Source organism: Capra hircus, chromosome 11 (genome assembly GCF_001704415.2).
Source record: "Capra hircus breed San Clemente chromosome 11, ASM170441v1, whole genome shotgun sequence".
NCBI lineage: Eukaryota > Metazoa > Chordata > Mammalia > Artiodactyla > Bovidae > Capra > Capra hircus.
Genome location: NC_030818.1, coordinates 11,349,952 through 11,374,992, shown reverse-complemented (window position 1 = coordinate 11,374,992; position 25,041 = coordinate 11,349,952). Strand labels below are relative to the sequence as shown.

Here is a 25,041-nt window from a genome sequence, read left to right as displayed (position 1 = left end):
TTCTTCTCTGTCCTCAGCTCTGAGAAACGGCACCGCCATTTATGTCCTCAACGAACAAAGCCAGGAATCCAGGGCCATCTTGGACTGTCCTCTGCCATCCTTTCCGCATGAATCAGCAGGAGCTAAGTAGTCCTGAACCTCTTCACTTCTCTCCATCCCCATCCCATCACTTGGTCCAGGGTCCATCTTCCCTCACCTTGACTGCCGCAGAGGTCTCTTCCCCGGTCTCCCCAGCACTCTCGCCTGTTCACACTACCCTCTGCTCTGTTGACGGCTGAATATCCACTTCCCTACTTAAAGCCTCTAGCGGCTCCGGCTGTCTTCGGCGTTGCAGCCGCCGGCTCACTGACATCTCCCAGTGTCTTCCTGCAACTAGCCTCTGGAAGAGAGTGAGGGTCCTGCTGCACTGTCCGTCCCTCTGTGCGCACACATGTGAGGCGGCTGAGAGCCAGCCTGGGCGGCCAGGGGCTGATGGCAGCCCCTTCCCTCATTTCCCCACTGGATTTGTGTGGGGGTCTTCAAGGGGTGTCTGGTGCCTCTGTCTCGTCTGTACACCTTCTCTTCTCCCGTGTTCTGTCCTTCCTTCTCTTCACCCCTCTGCAAGGCCCAGGGAACTGGAGCGGGTGGGGTCTCCAGATGCTAGCTCCGGCTGAGGAGCTGTGCTTGTCGAGATGGAGCCAGGCTCTGACCTTGGACAGGCTGCCAGCAGCCTCCTCGGAGTGGAACGCAAACCCTTCTGGGCTACTGCCTGAGAGACAGGCCTGGTACTGAGGGAAGCACGGTCCTGGGGGGTGAGGCCTTTCAGGGAACGCTGAGTCTTTCCTGTTTGGGGAGCTGATCAAGGGCAGTGGGATGGGTGAGATGGCAGGAACAGCAGCAGCTCCGGGGGACCGAGGGAAGCTCCATCCTGAAAATGAGGCTGGGCTCCCCAGGGCCTTGGGAAAGCGTCACTCATCACTGCTTTCCTCCGCTGGCACTCTGACTCTCCTCCTAACTGTGGCCTGAGTGGGAGGAGGGAGGCCCTAGGGGCCAGTGGGTGGGGATGGGGCCAGGGGAAGCCACATTCCTGGAGTGTCAATGATCTCTGGGCTGGGCAGAAGTTGAGCCCCCAAACTAGCTAAAAACAACAAACAGCTCCCAGGAGGGATTTGTGTCTGTCCTGAGAGTCAAGGATTTCCGTCCGGATGGCAGCCGTGGCCAGTGAGGCTCTTAGCAAATTCCCCAGAGGCCAGAAGGCCCCTGACCTAAAAGCATCACTTTGAGAACAGACTCCTCCCTCGTCCTTTTCCTCCTCCCACCCTCCTAGGGAGGCCCTGTGCCTGGGTAGGGGAGGCAGCAGCCCCTCTGACACCTGGGAGGTGTGTGGAAAAGAGTCTGGGTGTGTTCCTCACCTGGTCTCTCCAATACTTACCCCAGTCCAGCGAGCAATGCTGTTCTTGACATTTTATAGGCTTAGCCACACCAAAGTGTTGCTGGAGATGTTCCATAAACACCTGACCGAATGAATGGGTGAATGGAGGAAGTGATCGGTTAGAAGTCACAGTCATGCTGAGGCCAAATTGGAGTCAGAACCCGGGGCTGCCGGACCATGAACCACACGTCCACTGCCTGGCAGGGGAGGCCATCAGCTTCTCCCTGCAGAGGGCAGATGATGCCTGGAGGTCCCAGGGAAGAAGCCAGGCCTCACCTCCTCAGGAACCCTGGGAGCTGCCTGGAACTGGAGGAGCCAGAGCTGTCAGGAGGTGGCCAAGGCCTGGCCCTGAGGGACTGTGGAAGAGTCTGAAAGAGGCAGAGTTGCCAGGGATGGTACCATGCACAACTGCCAATGCCAGGTAGCTTTCTACCTGGCACACACCTCTCCCTCTGAAGAACCTCCTGGCCCCCAGGCATTCCAGAATGCATCCGCCCACCTCCTGCCCCCACCCCCCCAATGCCTCCCTCCTGTCCTCCGGCTATCAGCAGCTGAGGATCTACCAGAATCCCTTTTCTGCTCATTTTCTTGCAGTGGGCCCTTAGTGGGTGCTCCATTCAGCCACCCGCTTTGTAAAGGGTCCCTCGGCAGAGTTTCAACTCACCCCCTCGTCCAGCTTTCTGCCCTCTCTTGCTCCTCCATCCTTCTGTCTCTCTTTCCCTATGGGCCTCCCAGCAGGCCTGACCCTCCTAGGGGATAGCTTTGCACCTTCCTCAGGGCCTTCCCACAAAATCCTCAGTCAGCTGTTGGCTGGTTGCCACTGTTTCCCCACCCCCACCCTTCCCATCTACAATTCCCAAAGCCAAGCCCTGATGCCTTAAATCCATCATTTATTGCCCACAGCTCAGTAGTATTACAGAAATCACAGAGTTTGAGAAATTTTCTGAGAAGGTTAAAAAGACACTGCAGAGTACCCTGGGAGTGAACACAGCGTGCGTGCTGGTGCTTCACTCGCTCTGACCCAGGGCTGGAGAACCACCTTGCTGCCGTGACCCGGCCCCTCTCCTCCCAGGCCGTGAGGACAGGAGACCCGCTGGCTCACAGTCAGGAACTGGAACGGGGTTGGTCGGTCATCTGGACGTGTTGGGCTTTCAGCCCCTGTGCTCTCAGATTACTCTCTGGGATGGCAGCAGGGTATCCCCAGGCCTGAGGGAATGTTTCAAGTGACCAGAGGAGGGTGGGCTGGGACATCAGGGCTCAAGAGTCAGTGGCAGACATGCCCTGGACTATGGCACAGCTGGGCCAGGCCCTGCCCTCAGTGGGTCCTGCCTCAGCCTCCATTCCAGATATGAACCAATCTGCCCACGAGGCCTCTTGTCCTCTGGCCTCAGCAGAGTAGAGGATGGATGTTGACCGAAAGTTTACCCTCACGGTATTTAATGCAGCCAGACCAGGACTCAGCAGCATGGCCCCCTGAACCTCTGTCATTATTACACTGAGCTGTCAGGATCCTTTGCCACCCACCCCTCACTCCCCTGTCTCCAGGAGAAACCCCCTTAGCTCACATGAAATTGCATTGGGAGCATGGCCAGAAATCACCCAGGAGACGATGTAAGTAGGTTATGAGATGCCAAGGCCACAGGGCTCCCAGGGCTGGGGCAGCAAGCACACAGACCGAGTTGGAAAGACCCCCGTCTCTGCCAGGGCCCGGGAGGGGATGGGAGAGGGGCTGGGGTGGGCAGTTTTGGTCCCAAGGTAAAGTGCAAAAGAACAAGACCCTGTGAGAGGTGGGGCAAGGTGAGCTTGAAGTGAGCTTTTCATGAGAGGCTCCAGACATGCCCAGCCCCGAGTCGGCAGCACATTCCCATTACAGGGGGATTAGCTGAAACCACCTGCCCATCCAACACTGCTCAGGCCCTCCATGCTTGTCTCCACCTTCTGCCTTTACTGATGGGCTGCTCCTTCGGAAGGTGGGGAGCCCTCAGAGCAGTATCCTGCAGAACTAGCTGGGGGGCGCCAGGGTCTGGCTGGGAGGAGAGAGCAGCAGGGGCTTCTGGGGGTACGCGGTGTCAATGCCTGTGGAAGGCCCACCTCACAATTGCCCTGCCCTAAAGACAGGAAAAGCCGCCCATGGCCACGCACTTTCTGCCCTGCAGGCTGCATAGCAAAGGCTGCACTCCAGCTAGGGCCAGGTGAGGGATGCCTGGAGGCCAGGCTTCCTCTTTGTTTGGGCCTTTCAGACGGGGGTGTGTCAGGGGGGTTATTCTGTTCATCCTCACCGCCGGCCCTGCTTCCCTCTGCAAAGCTCCTGCAGAGCTCTCCTCTTTCCTGGCCTGCCAGTGGGAGCCCGCAGCGAGGGGCCTCGGAGACCTGTGCACAGTGAGAGGCCACGGCACGGGCACGTGTGCACACGCAGGCCCAGGCAGGCACTCTGCCCCCTGCTTCAGAACTGTAAAGTGTTTGGCAAAGGTCAAGTGCTCCCAGGATGTTCACATACAGAAGGGCAAGGTTCCAGTGCTGAGGCCAACCGCTGGCCATTCCCAAAGGAGCCTGCCCTGTTCCCAGTCCAGTGTCCACACTGGGGATGTGCCTGGACTGCCCAGCAACTGAGCAGGACGGGCAAAGATGAAGTCTAGCTGAAAGAGCAGGTGGGAATGCCTCTGTACAGTCCTCTGGTTCCAGACTCAGTGAAGGGAGTAGACTTGTCCAAGGTCACACAGCCCATGAGTGCCAGAGCTGGGGCCTGCCGTTCCAGGGTTGATGCTCTCAGGTCGGCACCTAGAGGTCTGGGCTTTGGGCACAAGACCCTCCAGCTCTGGAAATGATGAGCTGGGTAGGTGACCCAGTGGCTGGAAATGACAGCAGGCGGCCCGGCTCCAGCCCCACCCTCAGCCCCAACACCCAGCTTCTAGCCTGTGCCTGGAAGGAAGACCTTTGCACAGAGGCCAGGGTGCAGGTACAGTTTCCGCCAAGCACTGCTGCTTCTTAGGGCCTCCTGCCTGGAGCCGGAATCATCTCGGGTCTCAAACGGATGAGGGCTCCATGAAGGGCAACGACAGCCTCAGTGTGTCACTGGGCTTCATGCAGAGGAATTGGTTTTGCAGAAGAGGCGTGAATTAAGGCTGGCCACACTCAGAGCCAGCTGCCCAAGCAATCTCCCAGTGCCCCTTGACTTCCTGGGCCACTTCCTGAGGAACTTACTCACAGCTGGTTCATCCGCCTGCCTCCCCTCCCCAGCCCAGGCAGCTATCGGGCCTGGCCTCAGTAGCATCTTAAATCCAGCAGCCCAGCCACCAGGACCACCAGCTCCCAGGCCTTCTCCTCCTCCCACCACCTGCTGCCTCTGGGCAGCGGTAACCAAGGCTTGATTCTAATTAAAAATAAAAAAGAAATCAAGTATAAAAGGATCCTAACCCTACCCCATGGGCACTCTACAATTTTTCAGCTTCACACATAATTGTGCTAAGTAGAGTTTTGACAACCCCACGTAAGGCCCAGAAATGCACTTGATTATTTTTTATAGTAAATGTGTCAGAATTCTTCTCCCTTATGTTAATTCGTGAATAGATTAGTCTCCCTAGCACTGTGGGGGGAGTGCTCCCCCAGGTGGCCTGGGACTGGGGTGGGGGTCAGCGTGTCTCTCCTGCAGGTGCAGCCCACAGGCCTCCTTCCTTGCCCCCAACTCCGGGCCTGGACAGCGCTCTGTCCCCAGGCCGGCCGGCCGGCCGCTGCTCACAGTCCCTTGTTGTACACCACTGTCCGGCCGCTCGTGGCCCGGGCGATCTCAGGCTCTAATTGGCTTGTTTCGATCTGAGGAGAGAGTGAGAGCAGAAAGAGGAGAGGTGAGGGGACGGGAGGGAAGGGACAAGTGGGGAGCTCAGTGGTCAGGACCACCTGGTGCTGCCGCTTCTGCTTCTGCCCCCAGCCCCCAACCAGGGCCCACGCGTGCCGCCTCGTGACACGTCTCCCTCTTTTCCTGTCCTGCTGGGGGGCTCACGACACCCCTTCCAGCCAAAGCTGTACCTCATCCGCTGCCAGCACGTCCGTGTAGGGGAAAGTCCTACCTCCTGAGTTCTCCGTCTCCCTCATCTCCAAGGACCTCGCCCCCAACAGTGCACAAAACACGCCCAGGCCACACCCTGGGCCTGGTCACCCCCAGGGCTGTTCCAGCCAAACTCAAATCCAAACCCCACTCTCTTGCACCCCTCCATCCCCTGTCCCTCCAAGCACCCTCCTCACTCTCCTATCTGCTTCCAGACCACCAACCCCAGCCTCAGACTCTCTAGAGCTCTCTTCACATCCTCCCCCTCTAGCCTGGATGTGAGAGGCCACCACTTGAGCCTCTCCAAGCTGCAAGGCCCTTCTGGCCTGACTGGCAGAAGGAGCAGCTCAATCATGCATCTTACCTTCTCCCCACTTGAACCTGACCACCTAGCAGAGACTGCTCAGCGTTCACTGTCCTTGACTTTGGCTGGACCCTCACAGTGGCCAGAAAATCCCCACCCCTGGGCCATATGGTTGGTCAGCTCCATCTCCCATTCTCCACAGAGGCTGCCTCAAGCCTCCTCTGCTCTCCTCAGCCACCCCGTCCTCAGCTTCCCACTCATCTTCCTACCTCGGAGTGAAAACGGAAGGCCTCACGGGGCACCCCTCAGCTTCTCGTCAGACCCATGACCTACCTGTGTCCACACTCGGCTCTGGATCTGTCCTCCCGCTGCCCCACTGTGGCTATCCCTGCCCCCAGAGGACCCCCCACCGGAGACCACTCCCAGATGGCCCACCCTGGTGCCCACCTTTTCAGGGACTCCTGTTCATCAGCAGAGAACCTCCCATCTGATATGCCCCTGTACCCTGGGTCATGTTCCTGCTGCCACTGGGGCTCTCCCCCCATAACAGCCACGCTTCTTTAAGGTGCTGCCCACTCCTTTAGGGGCAGCTCCAGCTCCTCACCTCCCACTGACTTCCCAACCCACAGCAAACCTGGCTTCTGTTTCCACTCCCCTCCACAAAAGTCTTTCTCTCCAAGCTTACTGCCAGCTCCCTTTTTGTGACACCTACTGGACACGTCTCAGGGTCTCGGGGTCCTTCTTCCCTGCACACAGCTCCATAGGTACTTCTACTCGACCCATCTAGAACAGAACTGAATTCCTCGTCTCTTCCTCCCCGACCCCAGCTTCACACCACCGTGCAACAGTGCTCTGGCCAGGGACCCCGGGGACTTTCAGATCTCCACTCTCCTTCCCTCCCCTCACTGTCTCACCCCCTCCAGCCCCTCTTCCACCACAGCCAGGGTGAGCCTTCTCAGCAGCAAGTCTGATCATGCCTCTCTTTGTTATGAAAGGGCTCACCGCCACCACTGCCCTCAGGGACCCAGACCCTGCCTCCCACTCGCCACCCTGTCCGTGGGATTAGAGACACACCACACCTGCCTATCACAGTGCCTCAGATACACTGGCTTATTCACACCCCAAGTCTTTGCCTGAGCTGCCCCTCTGCCTCTTCCTCGCCTGGCCAACTCTGATTCCCTAGACCTCCGCTCAGCTTCCAGGCCACTGCTTCAGCTATCTTCCCTCATCCAGGCTGGGTGTGGCCACCTCTCCAGCCCCACACTTGCCTCCCTCTGTACACTTGTCGTAGCACATGATTTGAGGCTGACTGCTTGCTCCTGCTCCTCTTCCCACGGTAGATCGCAAGCTCCACGAGGCAGCGAGAGCATGCTGCTGTGCATCCTGCATCCTCAAGGCCGGGAGACGGTAGGTGCTCTCAAGTGTTGAGTCAATGAGTGGAAAGAAGAAAGGCAGAAAGTACTGGGAGGGTGGGGTCCCCTGGGAGTCCCCACAGCAGCCCGGATGTTGACCCACAGCTCTGGGGGCTGAGCCAGCGGGGATGCCGGAGCCCCTAAACCTGAGGGAGCCGGGAGGGAGGCACCACCTCCTCCGTGAGGAGCCCCGGCCTGACCCCTGCCTGACCCCCGCCCCGGGTTGAATCAGGAAGCACCAGCTGTAAGTCAGCTCAGCTGAGCCTGGTCCCAGGTACCGGCTAGATATCAAGACATGGCAGCCCTGGGGAGCAGGCAGGAGGTGCCATAGCCTGGCCCAGCTTTCAGAGAACTCAGTCAGGTCTGAGGCCAGACAAGAGGGGATTCACTGTGGATTGCAACTGGCAGGGACCCTCTCCCTGTGGTCTCTGGTACCTCAATACACCGGCCACTTGAGAAGGCCAAAGAGACAAGAACCAGGCTCAGGGCCCAGGCCTCTTCCCCACCCGCTCTCCTCAAACCACCTCCTCCCTGCACACCCTGCTGGCCTCCGAGTCCTCTCCACCCCACCAGCTCCCCTCGTCCCCATGCTGCCACTGACACAATGCACAGCGCCCACGCTTAAAAATCTAAATGCTTTTGAAAATGTTTAACCTAGTTAGACAAATTAGCAAAAATTTGTGCAAAACAATTTAGGTATTTAAAATATTCAATGTTTTTAAAAAACTGGAAAACTGTTCTTAGCTTTCAGCTGCAAAAACCAACAAAATATAACATCCCAGCAATCTTACCATGAGGTGTAACATAACCCTTCGGGAAAGCTGTTAAACAGCTACTGAGGCATCCTGGGAAATAGCACTTCATTTATTCAAATGCACATATGTCAGGCTTTTGCACCATATGTCATTCCAAGCTATTTACAGTAATAATTAAATCTTAATCAACGTTTAACCTCTGTAAAATGTTTGAAGAATCCTAATCACCCTTCAGACTGCACTAATGAAGGAGAAATATATAAACATAAAAGGAAAATGATGCATAGATATCACGCTGGAAAGAACAGTAATTGCAAAATTGTATTTCTTTTAAATATAATCAGTAAATGATGTAAAGTAAGCCAAGGAGTATTTTAAGTTAAGACATCTTGGATGTCAGAGGTGTGAGCAGCTAATTTTGTTCTGCTACCCATAACAGATGTAGCATATTTTATTTTAGTGCCATTATTAGCAACTTCCCATGCCGGCTTTCACTGAAGCACTGAGTCCCGCATTAAAATCCGAGAGGCTGCTCACCACCGTGGTGGAGGACCGCGGGCCAGGGCCACAGCCTCCTCGGCCCATTCCCTGGAGAGCGCTGGCCCTGATGGAGATGAGACCTCATCCTCTAAGTGGAGCTGTCGCAGACCCAGGCGCCCCCCTCCAGCTCCCCACTGAGCTGAGGACAGCAGGTAGGAGGGAAGCAGGGGGAGAGCAGGCAATGGGAAGGCTGCGGGGGAGGGCGGTGGTCGAGGCCCTCAGCTCAGGAGCAGGCACCTGGGGACAGATGGCATCTAAGGCTTTTCCTCTCATTTCAATTCAGTCGGCCCTTAAGTAGCAGATGCTTATGGCTGCCAACGCCATACACTGGGCTGGGCACCCAGAGATGGACAAGACCAGCCCGTGCCCTTGAGAAGCTTCAAGTCTAGGGGAGGAGTCAGACAGGAAAGCAGATGGATTCCAGAGAGACAAAGTGCCATGGCAACTGGGGAGGAGTTACCACGCACTGGGGGTTACCATGCGCTGATGAAAGAACGGGAAAGGAAGACTTCTCAGGGGAGGAAAGCCAGGAAGCAATGGGCGTTTTGATGAGAGAGGGCAGGAAAAGCTTGCTGGGGAAGAGAAAAGCATTAGCTGGCCAGCATGGCATGTTTGGTGTGGGCAACGGTGGACAGGTTGGAATGTGGAAGAAATGGAGGCGGAGCTGGGACAGGCAGGCCCTCACAGGCCACTGAAGATGTCAGCATTTTATCTGAGGGCAATAGGAGCCATGCAAGGCTTCTGAGCAGGGGTGGTCCAAGATCCCCATCTTGCTGGTGGTGGTGGGATGGAGGAGTAAGTGAGGGGGCAGCTGCAGGCATCAGAGAAAGGTGCCAGGTCTTCCCCATGATGCCGCCAGTGGGGGCTGACGGGAGGGTGTGCAGGGATCCTTTCTGAAGACAAAAGCCACAGGAGCTGATGACCAATTCCATGTGGGGGTGAGAGGGAGGTGTGCAGGATGACTGTGCGTTGGATGATTCCTAATTCTAGCTCAGGAGCCGGGGTGGCTGGTGACGCCATTCTCAGAGGCAGGGGAATATGGGGGGCGGGTTGGAGTGGGAGTGTGGTAGGCTTGGGTCTCCCAGGTTGAGGAGCAGGGGAGGCAGGCAGGTCTTGGGGGTGGATCTCTGGGCAGGGCCCTGGGCAGAAGAGTGAGCCCGGGATGTGAGAGCAGTCGGAGCCCCGGAGTAGAGGAGCTTGCCCAGAAGAGCAGATGGCAGGGGAGGGCGCCAGGCCGAGGAAACAGGCGCATTGGAGGGGCGGGTGTAGGGAACAAGCCCATGATGGTGGCCTTGGGGGTCCAGCCCAAGGAGCGGACACAGTGATGGAGGGCGCCACAGACAACAGCCAGCATGGACATCAGGCAAACAGAATGGCCCCGGCATGTCTTTGGTCTTGACAAAGGGATTTGGGTGGGATTTGGGTGGGATTTGGTGACCTCCTAGAATCCAGGAGGACTCCTAACCCTCACTTAGCCTCTCACTTCTATCACGGGCCAGTTCAACTGGTCATTGGTTAAGGCCTCACCAGTTCTCTGACCATGGCTGGGGCTTGAGCCAATGCCCCAGCATCTCCTGGACTCACGGATGCTGGGACCACTGGGGGTCCTCACCACTGGGCTCAGCAGGGGAGGCTGGGGCAGGGACATATGTGCTACCTACCCTTTGATGATCACCTCTTTGCAGTTGGTGGGTGGGGTGGGGGGTGGGATGGGCCTGAATCTCCTCCACAGAATCATATCCAGGGCTGTGCTGGTAAATGAATGTGATTCAGGTACTGAGGGAGGGCAGCTAACCAGCTCCAGGGCGCCGAAGTAGAGACGGGAATGTGTTCTCTGGGGCTCCCCCTGGTTCACGTGCTACGTCAGCAGCAGAACAAATGGTGTGATGGCCACAGTGGCTCGCAGGTGGGTTGTGGATGGAGGGAGAGGCCAAGGCCCAGTGAGAGGAGTGAGTGTAGCAAGGAGAGGCCACTAGCATCAGCCGAGAAGACTAGAACCCCTAGGAGGGGACCAAGGGCAGGGGCTTGACCACAGAGAAGCTCTGAAGGGCCTCCTCTGGGGAGAAGGCGACAAGGAGAAAGAAGGCTGGACAAGGAGTGGCCACAGGGAGAAGGGTGACCCAGTGCAAGCAGCCCAGGGGGCCTGCAGGAACCTATGGGTCCCTTCCTTCATCTGATAAACCCCTCCCCAGGAGCCTGTCTACCAGCAGCCCAGGCCTCGAGAGAAGGGACGTCTAGGATGGGGAGCCAGAGCCCTGGCTGAAGTGATCCAGCAGCACTGGCTGACGGTACCCCACCCCAGAACTGGGGGTGCCAAGAAGACACGGGTTGCTAGGGACGGCCCCGCTTTGCCTTGGGATGAGCAGTGCTGTCCTGCTCACACTCACGGACTGCCAGGCAGAACTGCACCCTGGCTCCCACAGCCTCATCCAGATGCCCTCTCCAGCCGAGGCCCCACCCTGGTCTCCAGACCCGGCTCAGACTCTGCTCCCCGTGGAGCAGATAGCCCAGACTTCCAGCTGCATCTAAGGTCAGAGGCAGCAAGCAGGAAGCACCAGCCTCCGCGGAGTACCCCAGGCCCACTGGCCCCAGAGCACCCTGGAGCGGCCGGATGGGCTTCCTTGGTGGCGCTGGAAGGGTTAACCCTGAGTTATTCGCCTCTGTCTCCTGGCTCATCTTGGACGGGGGGCAGAGGCAGGAATGCATGTGGGGCCACCTCTGCCTCTGCAGCCTGGGAGCACACACACACCTGCAGCCCGCAGCCAGCGGATAGTTTACATATTTGAACCTGGAGCTAAGGTGCTGAGACATAAACAGGAAACTGGATCCCCGGTCTGTGCCCCATTCTCTGGGGCTTTTACCTACTACAAAGAAGTTCCTCCTCCTTGCCTTTCTTCTGGTGGCTTTTCTGCTTCCCTTTCAAAGGCGCTGGGCAGGGGGTGGGGTGATGCGCATGACCCTGTGACATGGCTCAAAGCTGCCTCCTGCTCCTGGTCAGGGTTCTGGGCCTCTGAAGGTCTGCAGGTGGTGGCGACATTGACCCAGATCCAAAGCCCAAGCCGGCACCAACTTGTCCAACTCTGCCAAGCACGGAACCAACTTGCCCACTGGGCAGCTGCAAACCACCCTCTCTCACCAGGGTTGGGCAGACCTCAAGTCCTGCTTAGATATGCACACCCGGGCCTGAGCATCACCCTGAGCATTCTCAGGGGACAGGGGTGTTAGGCCAGGGCTGGGGAGCAGCTGGGGCCTGAGCCTAGATCCCTGGGTCAGGCCTCCCGTGGTGGCGCTGGGCCCCACTGCCTTCCCAATGAATGTCAGACTGATCGACTGCACACTCGAGGCCTTCTGCCACCTTCTCCTGCCTCCTCACTCACCAACTCCTCTCCATCACATGTTCAGGCTTTGAGGCCTAATCTGCTAAGGCTGTCTGCCACCTCCAGGAAGCCTCCCCTGATCGTCTCAGACCAAATCCATTGCTGTTGCCTCTGGTACCCCTGGCACTTGTTTCATCTCCATCACACCCCCAGCTACACACTGATTTGTACTCTTACCAGCTGTGAATCCCGGGGTCCCTCTCCCCACGTCTGTGTGAGCCATTCAGGGTAGTTTCGGTCACCCTGTGCATAGTCAGTCCTTGATAAAAGTTGAATCAAACTGAATTCCTCAAGTCCAGGGATCCTATGTTATATTTTCCATCCCCCCCCCCGCCCCCGCCAGGCGATGTGCATCCAGGGAATGTGCAGAGCCCCCTCCCCATTTGGACTCCTGAGGGGCCCCCTGGTGGGCCAATCTCAGAATCATTCTACCGCCTCCATCTTCTTCAGGTCTCAGTTTCCCCGTATGTGTGGTGGGGAGATTTTCTACTGTTCTGGGGCTGCGATGTGGATAATACCAAGAAATGGACGAGAGAACACTTTGGAGGCTTAGAAAACCTGCTTAAGGAAGGCAGGACTCCATGGTTATCCCACCACCAGCCTAGGTCTTGCTTGCCTGTGTCTCCTCACGGCTCACAGGACTGCGCCCTTGCTGTGGGCCAGGTACACCCTAAACTCTTCACATATACTGACCCGTTTAATTGTCTCCACAAAAGCTTTGCATAACCAAGCCTCCTTCCTTCCTGGCCTCTATTTAGATAGGTGTTCTAGAAGGTCCTGGAAAGAACTGGGGAGGGATGGGCTGAGAGGTGGCCCTGCTGATGCCTGTCACCAGGGCACGTGTGTGCATGTTCGTGCACGTGCTTGTGTGTGGGCTTGCGTGCACGCGCAGGTTTGGGGTGGGGGTGTGCAGAACAGGCAACATGACAGGTGGCGTTGGCGTTCCTGGGCTCCGAGCGGCTTTGCCATTCCCATCCATCCCTCCTGGGGGGTCCTGTGGGCAAACTCCAAGAAAGCAGCGGGCGGGGAGGCGGCAGATTTCTGATGGCAAAAATAGCCCACTTCAGAGTTCAATAGGGACTGATTAAAGCAGTAAAGGAGAAAAGCCCCAAACAAACATCTCCAAGCAAAGTAGGAAATGGATTTGAGATTGGAGGGGAGCAAACACCTGCTCTCGGAGATGGTCAATCTTGGTGGACCTAAGAGGGACACGATACCCCCTAGACATCGCTCTGGCCTTGGGTCAGCCCTGGAAGAGTGGGAGAAGCAGGAAGCAGTCAAGTCAAGGTGAGCCCAGATAAGCCATGCTCTGCATTAGGTGTTGATAAATAGCACCAGTTCTTAGCCTTAGGGATACCCGATACCCGGAGACAGTACTACCATCCTGGGGAGGGAGCTGGGATGCAGGAAACATGTGACCAGAGTCTACACGTGTGGGGTGAGACAGATCCTAGTGGGGCTCATCAGGGAGGACTTCCTGGAGAAGGAACCTCTTCCAGAACAGCTTGCGTACTAAGGTCGGTCGTGTCTGATTCTTTGCGACCCTATGGACTGTAGCCCACCACGCCCCTCTGTCCATGGGATTCTCCAGGCAAGAATACTGCAGTTGATTGCCATGCCCTCCTCCAAGGGATCTTCCTGACCCAGGGATCGAACCCATGTCTCTTACGTCTCCTGCATTGTCAGGCAGGTCCTTTACCACTAGTGCCACCTCGGAAGACCTGAATATGAACCTGAGCTCATTCTCAACTCTTCTCCATTCTTGGTTGGGAATTCAAAGGCTTCCTCAGACAAAAAGAGGCAAGCTAGGCGAGACATTTGCTTCTAGCAGGTCACAGCTTCCAGCCAAGCTGGTTGCTATCATTTTCTTCAGGGCTAGTGATGAGGAGAAAGATGGTGGAGGCTCTGGTACCCACTGGGGGTACCCACATTTTTTCCCATACAGGGATGGTGTGCCTCTTTGTTTCTTAACTTTGGAAGCTGGGAGGGGGACCTGGGAGGAGTAGGGGAGTGAGCAGGGGCCTGGCTAAGCTTGACCTTCAAACACCTCATCTATAGCATGCATGTGACTTCTAAAAGCCAATCTCTGAGACCAGGATGACTAGAGTGAGGACACGGGAAGGCCTGAGCTTCTGGTGCCCTGGACCCTCCAGGGCTGAGTTAAAGAAGGGCTCAGCTGAGAGGGAGAAGTTGGGGGTTAGCAGGGCTGACAGGGGAGCTCTGAGCAGGAAGCCCTGGGGAAGCTCAGATGATGCCTTTTCTTCCTGTCAAGGTGTTTGGCAGAGCCTGGAGGGACAGAGGAGGGGCTCCCTGGTGAGGTGTCAGGGACCAACAAACCAACAATCAACAGTCAACAGTCACAGGGCAACAACCCTCGCTGCTAGGGAACCAGACTCCTTGGCCCCACACAGACCCTGTGAAGCTGGTGCAGGGGAGAGACAGTAGAGACGTGTACACACTCGGGAAGCCCCCAGCCCTACAGAGGCAGTCCAGCCACTCTTTCCCACCTCTATTGCTGGGAGGGCTGAGGAGCTAAGTGAGGGTCCAGGGGCCCCAAGGCATGTTCCAAGAAAGGTTTTGCCCATTCGCCACTCAGCACCATTCACAAGCCATGCCTGGCCCCAGAGGGTGGTGCACCCACATTACCAGAGAAGCACCCTATGGTCAGCATCTGACTTAAGGTCCTACAGCCCGCCATCAGCTCTCCTGACTCCAGTACCAGGGCCCAGTTTCATGGGTTCACTTCCAGAATCCTAATGGACCGAACCAGGAGAAAGCTTACTTCTAACCCCTCATCTTGTGGCAAAGGAAACGGAGGTCTTGGGGTGAAGCCCAAACTCACACAGAGAGTTGAGGTGGGGGGATGCCAGGCAGAGGGGAGGAGGGCATACCCGGGGCACGTGGGGCAGCCCCCAGCCTGAACCCCACCTAGGGACAGGACAGAGCCCCCAGGGGCCCCTGGACCCCCGAGCCTCACTCGTCCACAGAAAAGCCCCACCTTTTCCTGTGGACACATTTCAACCTCACCAAACCAGCTAATTATTGACAGTTGGTGAAGAGGAGATCTCACTTTTTCCTCCTGTTAAACTGCTCCTAATTAGTTCCCTGTCACCACGGCTGGCTCGCCCGCCCGCCGCTCGCCGTCGCGGTAATCCCGCTGCACAGTGTCTCATTAACCTTTTGCTCCTCTCCTGCCGCCTGCCAACAAGATGAAGACAAAAACAGATTGTCGAACAATGGCTCCAGCTTGTATGTGCTGCCCGGTCCCCCAGCCCCCCAAGCTCCCGGGGGAACCGCGGGGGGAAGAGAGGGGAATGGGGTGGGGGGAGCCCAGAGGAATCGAGGGAGAGAGGCACAAAGAGAGATGGAGACAGAGCAGGCAGGGCCGGGGCAGGGCACTTGCCAAAGGTGCAGCTTCTTGCTGTGCAGAGACAAGAGGTTCATTAAATGGGATTGGAAGTGCTCCCAGGTGGGGCACGCTGGCTATCAGAGCAGGAGGGACGTTCGTCATCCCCAGGTCAGCCAAGCCCACGGGCCCGGAGACAGGACCTTGGACATCTCCCTCGAGGGACCCAAGGCACCAGCACGTATATGCGTATATGTGTGTCTGGGGCAGGACAGAGCTGGCCACACTGGCCTGGAGCCCAGAGCCCCAGTCTCCAGAGAGGGCAGGGCCAGAAAGGTCAAACAAACCAGGCCCCACACGCCACAGGGTGGCCTCTGCGACCGGCGCAGCCCCGGGTGAGCTCCAGCACAGCACCCTGCTTTACTTCCATCTTAGCTGCGCCGCACCCGACATTCCCTGGTTATTGGGTTTCTATCTGCCTCCCCAGAACAGAGCTCCCTGAGAGCAGGGGCTATGACGCGGCCCTCCCAATTACAAGGAAAAGGGGAAAGCACCCCAATATCTGTGGCAGGGATGCAGATGGGCCCATCACTGCCTGGGCACAGCCTGGCTGAGTTGGCCTTGGCCAATGCCCCGTAGCCTTAACCTGCAGGTCCCAGGGTCCACCAGGACACACCCCACATTCCCTGCGACAGGACTGGGGCTCAGAAGGGAGGCCAGACCTTGCTTCCTCATTCTCACACTCAAGCTCCGAAGGAAGCTTCCTACCCAAACTGCTGGCCTATAGGCCCACCTGACCTCAGCTCTGGGTTAGAGAACAAAGGCAGACTTCAGAAGGTCCCTGTGAATGTAGACATGGAGGAGGGCTGGGGGAGGGCACTGGAAAGTTCCTACTGGCAAATTAGCAAGGAGCCCGTTGGGGTTCAGACCTGTGCCTTCTCACTTGACAGTAAGGTGGGGGTGGACTGGGAGGGTTCTGGAATCCTTCTGTGAATACAGAGCCCTCCATTATTACCACCTCTGGGCTTTGGGCACATTGCTTATGTGCCTCAGTTTTCTCAGTTGTAAACACGGAATAATACTGGTCCTGCCTTGCAGGAGTCATGTTCTGCATCCACACTTCACCACCATATCAACCAGGCCCCTCTGCTTGCTGGACCCCCAGACCCCGGGGAGGCCAGGCCTTTCCGCCCTGGGCTGTATGACTCCTTCCCCATCACGGCCCTCTTCCCGGGCTCACAGGACAGCGGCCACCTGAGGTGTCCCATCCCCTGACCATCTCACAGAACACTGGCGAGTGACATTTTCTTTGCTGTTCTCCAGTGGCTTCCCATTCCTGAGCTCATTTCTCGGAACAGAGAGCGAATCCTGACCACCACTTTGCCTCCTCAGCTTTGTCCAGCTACACCCCCAGGCTGCCAAGTCTCGTCAACCCCTGCTAGTCCCCTCTGTAGCAGCTCACTTGCAGGGAGGCCCCTCCGCCTCAAAATGGCTTTGTCCTCAGTGTCCATGAAAACGCTCATCAGGTTTCTCCCCTGGCTGCTCCTGCCCTTTTTAAGACAGCTTTTTTGCCTCTCATGGCAACCTCGATACTTCCAGGGCTTTAGTCTCCCCCATGCATCAGAGGTTCCATGTTCCCCAGCCAAAATCTCTCCCTAGAGCCTGAGACACATATATCTAACTGTCTAGGCAACACCCCTTAATAAACAGGAGTACTCCCTTGACTTAAGGAATATTAGGAAGATTTAATATAAGACACTCAGAGACCCCACCATGCTGCCTGGCCTAGTAGATGTTTAGTAAATGGTAGCTGTAATTATTATCATTTGCAATTTTAATTTTAAAATTAGCACCATTTTAATAGGCAGAAATACTAGTTTGAAAAGAATAGACAAAACTCTCCCAGAGATTGCAGAGGGGATTGAAGTTTTTTCCTCAACTTCTGGGGTTAGTGCGTTGGAAACCCCACACCAATCACTGCAGGCCAGCCATTCTAGGAACCAGTTCCTAAATTCCATCTCCAGGTCACCTAATTAATTAATTAGTGTGCCAGCGATTACTCCTATTGACAGCCTTGGTGGCTCTTGGCAAGGTTGGGTCAGCCCAAGCAAGTCCAGACTCATTGTGGCAAATCCCACTGGCTTCTGGGATGTAAGACATGATCCCCACACAGCAGAAGCAGCACCTCATTAGAGAGAATTAATTGGGAGGAAGAAAGAGGGAACCAAGTCCTCTCGGCCTGATGGCCTTAATGCCATAAGTCAGAGACAGGCCTCCAAACACCCCATAATGCATAGGCTCGCCTGCATTCTGTGGGGTTGATGCAGGTGAGGAGGAGCCTGAAAATCACGTCCCTACCCTCCTTTCCCAGAGAAAGTTCTGGAGATTTATTACAAAATGACTACACTCTTTTCAATCTAGAGAAAGAGGCTTGGGTTGCAATGAAAGGAACTTTGGTTAGACACCCAGAACTAACTTCCACGCCTATTTGTGGCAGGCATGGGGGAAGGAAGGAGCCTGGACATTGCTCCTTAGACCACCTCTCGGCAGCCAGCGCTGGAGGCTGGAGCGGCTGGACTACAGCCATTTCTCTGTTATGTGTCCCAGAGGAGCACCCTCCAAAGACCTACAGCTCTAGACTCCAGCAGCACAGGGGGGCCCCAGCTCCCTCCTCTCTCACTGCCCCAGGGTAGGTGAAAAGAGTGAGAGGGAAAAATCCCATGAAACAAGCAGATGCAACACCTCCTGGGAGCTCTGAACTGGCCTCTGAGGTGTTCTCCCACATCAGTTCCTGGCTTATCTATGACTCTGGGCTGGACCCTCAGCTTCTCTGGGCCTCCATTTCCCCCCACAGAGAGCCAGGGGGGTACTAAACTGGATGACCTTGAAAATTCTTCCAGTGAGACAGGCTCCAGTTCCCTCGTGAGCTTTCTCTGCCCTGGGTCCCTCCCCTGTGCAGTCAGGCAGAGCTATGGGAGCTACTCGAGGCTTCTGAACACAGGGGTGCTTGCAAGCACCTGGGGCACTCAACTCTCGCCCAGAACTGCAGACACGGCCCAACGGCATGGAGATGCAGTTTATGACCAGGGAGAGCGTGGGCTCGGGCCTTCCACATGGGGATGCTGGGACCACTAAGAAGTGCCCTCCCTCCCATCTTCAGAGCTCCCAGGCAACCTGGAACCCCCAGCTCCATTTGGAGTCCCTAAGCATCAGGATAGGCAATGGCATCCCACTCCAGTACTTTTGCCTGGAAAATCCCATGGACGGAGGAGCCTGGTGGGCTGCAGTCCATGGGGTCGCTAAGATTCAGACATGACTGAGCGACTTCACTTTCACTTTTCGCTTTCATGCATTGCAGAAGGAAATGGAAACCCACTCCAGTGTTCTTGCCTGGAGAATCCCAGGGACGGTGAAGCCTCATGGGCTGCCGTCTATGGGGTTACACAGAGTCAGACACGACTGAAGTGACTTAGCAGCAGTAGCAGCAGCAAGCATCAGGATACAGCTGTTCAGCGTTGGGAGTGAGCTATAAGGTTTGGAAGGGTACCCCAGCTTTGTAGCAAGGCTGGGCCCCATGGGCATGAGGATACTGCCTTCCATCCATGTGCCTTGGGCTGGCCCCCAAGACAGGAGCCCCTTCCCGTTATAGCTTCCTCCTAAAACTCTGGGACTCAGTGGAGGGAAGTGACACCAGTCCATACCCTCCTTGGGGCCTGGAGGCTGGGTCACATGCTCCTACTTCAAGACCCTATGTCTCCAGTCCTCACAGTCTAGGTGTAACACCCAGGACCTTATTTTCACCTTCCTCAGCTTCCCTGGGGGAACCGGTACCCCTCCCAGCCGCTCTGGCGAGGACTGAGCAGGGTCAGTGCTGCAGCCACCGCCGCCATCCTCCCATGAGTTCATGACCCCACGGTCGTTCTTTGCCTCCGGAGGTCTGACTCTGCACCAAAACTTGCTCTTCTCACTCAGCTTGCTAGTGCTTCTTCACCCCAACCCAGCTAAGATTCTGGGGTCCTCTGCTCCTCCTGAACTCGTACCAGCCTCCCAAATGCCTCACCCAGCCAGACAAAACTGGAGCTGGCCCCGCACCTCTGGGTAGATGATCCCTGGCCACCCCCACAGCCCTGAACCCTCCCCCAGCCATACCCTCCGCTGACCCCTGGCCCTGCCCTCCAGGCTCTCTGACATCCTTGGTCCCCGGTCTCTCCTGCTCTTTCCTCTGAAGCTCTCCAGCCTTCTCCATGGCCCTCTGACCTCTGACCTCCCCTTCCCACTCTCCTTCCTCTGCTCAGTCTTGAGACCCCAGGAGCTATCAGAACAACTTCCTTAACCTCCCACCCCTGAACTCCACCCCAGCCGCATCTGCCTCCCCCTACTGAAGGGGAGAGGGGTCACCAAACCGAGCGAATCCTCCGAACTGCTTTCCGTGCCCTGCCTCCCCGACTTCATGGACTTGCTCTCCATCCTCCCCTTCCAATGTCCTCCTCTCCTGAGGTCTTCCCTTTGTATTTGCACAAGCTCCAGTCTCTCCCATTTGTAAACAGTGAAAATAAAGCCTCTCTTGACCCCACATCTCATTCCAGCGGTGGGGCTGCTTCTCTCTTTCCCCTTGGCTTCCTTTCTCTTCTCTCTTTTCCATCCCAAGCCTCTAGACCAAGCAGTCAGCCTGCCACTCTGTTTCCTCACCACCACCCCCCCGCTGAGCCCCACTGATCCCTTGGGATGGGGTTTGCCTTCATGTCCAGAGATACCAATGACACTCTTCAACCTCACAGAGCTTGACCTCACAGGAAGGTCTGCTGTCTAAGGACGCCCCCACGTCTAATCCCACTTGGCTCTATCCTTACCTCCCTGGCCACTCGTCCTCGGGCAGCATGCTTCCGGAGGCCTCTTTTCACCACACACTCCTTGACTGGTCCCACCCGCTACCCTGGCTTCCACCACTGTTTAGGCTGGGGGCCCCTGCTTCTGTCCTTCCAGCCCAGGATTCTAGACCCAAAGCCAAATCCCACAGGGCGCCTCCGTTCACATGTTCCGCAGGCTCCTCAAGCCCCACGCACACATCCAGCTCCACTCGCTGTCTTCCCGCATGTCAGCTCCTCCGTGTCTCCATCTTGTTAAGCATTACCTACATCTGCCTGGTAGCCGGGCGCATATCCTGCTGGTTCCTTGTCTTCCCACCACATGCAGTTCTTCATCAAATCCGGATAAAGCTGCTTCCTAACTCTCTCTTCAAGGACCCACTTTTCTCCATGCTCACTGCCAACAGCCTGGTCCAAGCCACCATCCTCTCACTGGATGCGCGCCACTGCCTCCTGAAGGCTCCTTCTCCTCTGGAGCTGCAGCCCAGCCTCACCATGCAAGCCCAGGGACCATTCAAAATCAGGACTCTGGTCCTGCACAGCTCTTCTGGTAACACTTACCCACTGTGGTGGCTTCCAGCTTCCCAGCACCACCTGACCCTAGGCCCCCTTACCTAGCCCCTCATCTTCCCCACTCTCCGCCAGAAATGCAGGCTTTCCTCAGTTGCCTACCTTCACACCAGGTGACTTCAGCCTATGTGTCCCCTCACCTTTTACACACCTGGGAAGCTCTAACCCATCCTTCAGGCCCCATGAAATGCCATGTCTCTCTAGGCGCCGTTTGGGCCTCTACTATCCCCTCCCACAGCCGAACACCTCCCATCCTTACACCACTCACCGTTCACTTGTTATTCCTTGTGGCTTCGTTGTGTTCACTTCCTGACCTCGATTCTTTGAGGTTAGAACCTGCGCCTATCTCATTCATGTTCTAACCCCAGTGCCAAGTTAGCCCCTTGCTAAGGAGTCAGCACTAAGTATTGGTTTATAAATGACCAAACTGCAAACCTTCCCTGTCCTGCCCTTGAGCCCCTCCCTCCACTGACCTCTGACATCTGAGGGAAGAGGCTGATGGCCAGCGGCAGGGCCAGACCGAAGGCTGCCAGGCACACAAGGCTTTGCACGGGGAGGAGCAGCCGGGGACGAGCCTGCAGGAGAGCTGTCCTGCGGAAGAGAGAGAAGGGGAGCCATGAAACCCGGAGACAGTGAGCTGGCCACTAGCCACCGCACTCGGTCCCACTGGGCCCAAGGGCCAGTGCCAGCCAGTAGTCAAATAGCAGTGGAGAAATTCTGTCTTGGGGACCTTCACCCATTGGCACCCCTTTCCCCAGGCCCTGCCTTGAAGAACATTGCTGGTTGAACTCTCAACCACAGCTCATAAACAAGCACTTGTGGGGGCCCCACCCCACTGTGTGTCCACTGTGGAAAGAAGGCCCCAAGTAGGGGAGACAACAGAGGAGGCTGCTGACCCCTGCTCCTGTGCAGGGGCTGGGGGGACCCCACCGGGATACAGCAGAAGAAGACGGTCCTTGAAGGTGGCACGTATTGAAACAGTGAACAAACCACACACACATTCATGCATGCACGAACACGCATACACACATGTGCATAGCCAGGAGGAGATGATCCTCTTCTGGGTGTGGGAAGATTACATGCCGCCTGGTCAGCTTTGACCCAAGAGCCACAGAGGAAGACAGTGACTTGCCCAAGGCCAAGTCTGCAGGAGGCAGGCAGGGCTCCTCTCTGGACTCCTGACTCCCCGCAAGTGCTGTCACTGAGCTGCTCCGGCTCCTGCCTATGGACCCTCTGACCACATCATCACCAGCTCACAGCTAACACCCCTCCCTGCAGCGAGTGTCAGAGGAGGGATTCTTGGAGAGGAAAGGGGTATGAAAGCCTCCTCCCTCTGGGGCCGGGTCCCCCAGCCCCATGACAGAACAGGCTTTCCAGACAGAGTGGGGATCATAGTGGTTGGCAGGTCCACCTTCACTGTGTTGTCCATCAGAGCATCTCATTCTGTATAATCCACTGGGTCCTCGTGAGCACCACAGGCCATCTACTTGGGGGAGACCTGGGGTGGGATGAGCCAGCAGGGTGGATTATTTGCCAAGGGATGTTGGGCGGGTACTAACGCTGCCCTCGGGAAGCGTCAGCCTTCACTGGAGGAAGACTGGTTCTGTGGGAAGAAGATGGAACTGGGACTCTTGCCCTTCCTTCCTGGAGTGGGCTGGGGAGAGGCGCTCCTGGGGGCTGTGCCTCAGTGTGTGGGCAGGCAAATCCCACACCACCTTTACCTCCAGACACACATCCCAAGAGCGACTCTGGCTCTAAGGGGACAGCAGAATTGGGAGCAGTGGTTTTCAACTTTCATACCCAGGCTGGGGTTAAAAATGCAGACTCCCTCGCCCTCATGAGATCCTGATTCTGTGGGTACCACACCTGGGAACCCTCCCTGAGTCTGAAACAGGTGGTCCCCAGACCACACTCTGGGACACTCTGGCCCAGAATGTGCCTGCTAAGGTACCAATAATGATCCAATTACTTGTAAGTTCTGTTCAGTAAAAGACGGGGACACACCAAGTGCTCAGTGAGGGGTGTTAGTGTTGCTATTGTTACTGCCCTTGTTTCCGGCTGGAAGGAGGGAGATCCTGGTGGCTGGGCTGGCCCCCAGCCCTCCCCACTGGCCCAGACCCCACCATCTGACCAGTTGTTGAATTAAGCCCGAATTGATCTACTGGCGAGGGGAATTAAGAGCAGGATTAAGAGCAGCGGGACAGAATTGCCCAAATCAAACTCAAACCCTTCTGGCCTTCCCTGTGCCTCAGTTCTAGGTGGCACCGAGGGAGGAAAGGAATAGGCTGAGCTGACTTCATCTTGAAAAAGAAGGAAACTCCATCTTGCACTTTCAGTGAGCTTTGGACTATGTGCCTGGTAGTGTTAGGGGAAGCACACTGACTGAGACCGCCCACCCTGGCCAGGCTCTCTAGCAACCATTCAAATGAAGTGTTTTACGACAGGAGGTCCTGGTAAGGAATACGGAACTAATAAGCCACCACCAACCAGAGGAGTTTGGGAAAGGTCAAAAGGAGACACTGCATGTCCGTCCACTTCCCAGAATCCTTCTCTCTAGCATCCATCTTGGCTGAGCGATGCGTGTGCCATCAGGAAGGACTCTGAATCAGAATGACTGGCCAAAGACAACCCGGAAACTAATCCTATCACCATAAAACCCGAGACTGTGAGCCACATGGCAGAGCAGTTCTCCTGGGTTCCCTCACCCTCCTTCTCTCCACCCGGGTGCCCTTTCCCAATAAAATCTCTTGCTTCATCAGCATGTGCCTCCTTGGACAATTCTTTTCCGAGTGTTAGATAAGAGCCTGCTCTTGGGACCCTGGAGGGGAGGCCCCCCTCTTCATACAGTAGCAATGGGGATAACATACCTATGGCCGAACTGGCCTCCTGGACTGATAAACACCAAGATTTCCCATTGCCGAAAGGAATGTAATAATCCCGTATGCAGTCGATCACCTTTGTAATCTTTATGGCACCCATTGGTGCAGGCTACAGTGTCTAACCAGCTGACCCTTCTGATTAGGAATCATGGCTGGAACCTGATTGTGTCTCCCTTTAACACTTTCCATGCTAGGTTTAAGGAATTTGGGGATGTGGGCTTGAGCAGTACACTTGAGGTATATAAGGTTTTCACAAAAGTCGATCAGGGTCCTTGGCTAGGAGGAGACTCTGCCTTGGGCCGGCCGGTGTCATAAACTGCACTCCACTATCTGCATTGTCCTTCTGAGTGAGTTTGTTTTCCAGAACGTGTGAATACAACAGTACCAGTGATAAAGAGCCTGCTTGCCATTTTAGGAGACATAAAAATACTTGGGTTCAATACCTGGGTTGGGAAGATCCCCTGGAGGAAGGCATGGCAACCCACCCCACTATTCTTGTCTGGAGAATCCCATGGGCAGAGGAACCTGGTGGACTACAGTCCATAGAGTTGCAAATAATCAGACATGACTGAAGAGATTTAACACACACAACTTCTCCAGCAGGACCAGGAGGGGCAGTGACTGGGACCTCAGGCCCTGAGGGTGGCCAGAGCAGGGGGACAGACAGGAGGGTGTATTTTCCCTGGGGGCACTGTCTCTCCACCAGGGTCATAGAGGGAGGTTTCCTCCCTGGCAGGTGAGGGGCAGGCCATGGGCTCATGCCAGTGGGGACACTGGACAGACCAGCCCCCTCCATGTGGGGCTGTGACCTCAGCTCCTCTCTCAAGGTGGCTGGCTGAGGTCTTCACTGTACAAGGGATCCAGAAAGCCCCAGGCCTGGCTCCCCACTCGGGAAGGAGGCAGGCTCAGACAGCAGCCAACAGTAGGCTCTGAAGCCCCAGCCCAGGCGGGAGAGTGAACACAGCAGGACAGGGGGAGGGGTGGAGGAGAGGGAAATGGCAGGGAGGAATTGGAAAGGCAGCTGGGGGAGTTAAAATATGCAGATGGAGAGATGTGCGAATGCCTGGGAGAGAGGAAAGACCCGGATCCCAGGGACTGAGGGAGGCTGGGGAGCGGCCTCAGGAACCACCGTGGAGGGTGTGGCCTGAACCTCAACTAGCTGAGACCAGTCCTGGGAGGGCAGTGAACCCAAGGGCCCAATCCAGGGCAGAGACGCACGGCTGGGGGAGAGCGCCCCACACCTGCCTGAGTTGGGGGATCACATGAGGGTATGGGGCTGCTCTCCCAGCCCAGAGTCCAAAACCAACTTCCTCCCCAGGACGGTGGAGCTGGAGTGTGAGCCCCAACCTGAGAGGAGGGGTAGTGGAGGGTGAGGGGAGGGTGTGCAGCTCCTCAGAGGGGTGCCCTGCTCTGGTGCTAAAGGCTTCTTGGCTTCTGACTTGAGACTCCTTTCCTTTCAGTCTCAGAGACGGGACTTCTGAACATGCCCCCTACCTGTGCTATCCTAGCTGGAAACCCAGGGACCTCGTCTCTGAGAGCT

At 56.4% G+C, this 25,041-nt stretch overlaps 1 protein-coding gene across 2 annotated transcripts in view; it reads right to left on the bottom strand.

The window, feature by feature from the left end:
- Positions 2,285-25,041, bottom strand: part of SFXN5 (sideroflexin 5) — a 128,203-nt gene continuing 105,446 nt past the window's right edge. The window contains exons 13-14 of one of the 2 annotated variants that reach the window (XM_013967507.2): positions 21,096-21,213; positions 2,285-5,221 (exon numbers count right to left, since the gene is read on the bottom strand). In XM_013967507.2, coding sequence (XP_013822961.2) covers positions 5,144-5,221; positions 21,096-21,213 — 196 coding nt within the window. In that variant the 3' untranslated portion in view covers positions 2,285-5,143. Of the gene's footprint in view, positions 5,222-13,494; positions 15,040-21,095; positions 21,214-25,041 lie in introns of those variants that run through there. The other variant, XM_013967506.2, reaches the window with a different exon arrangement.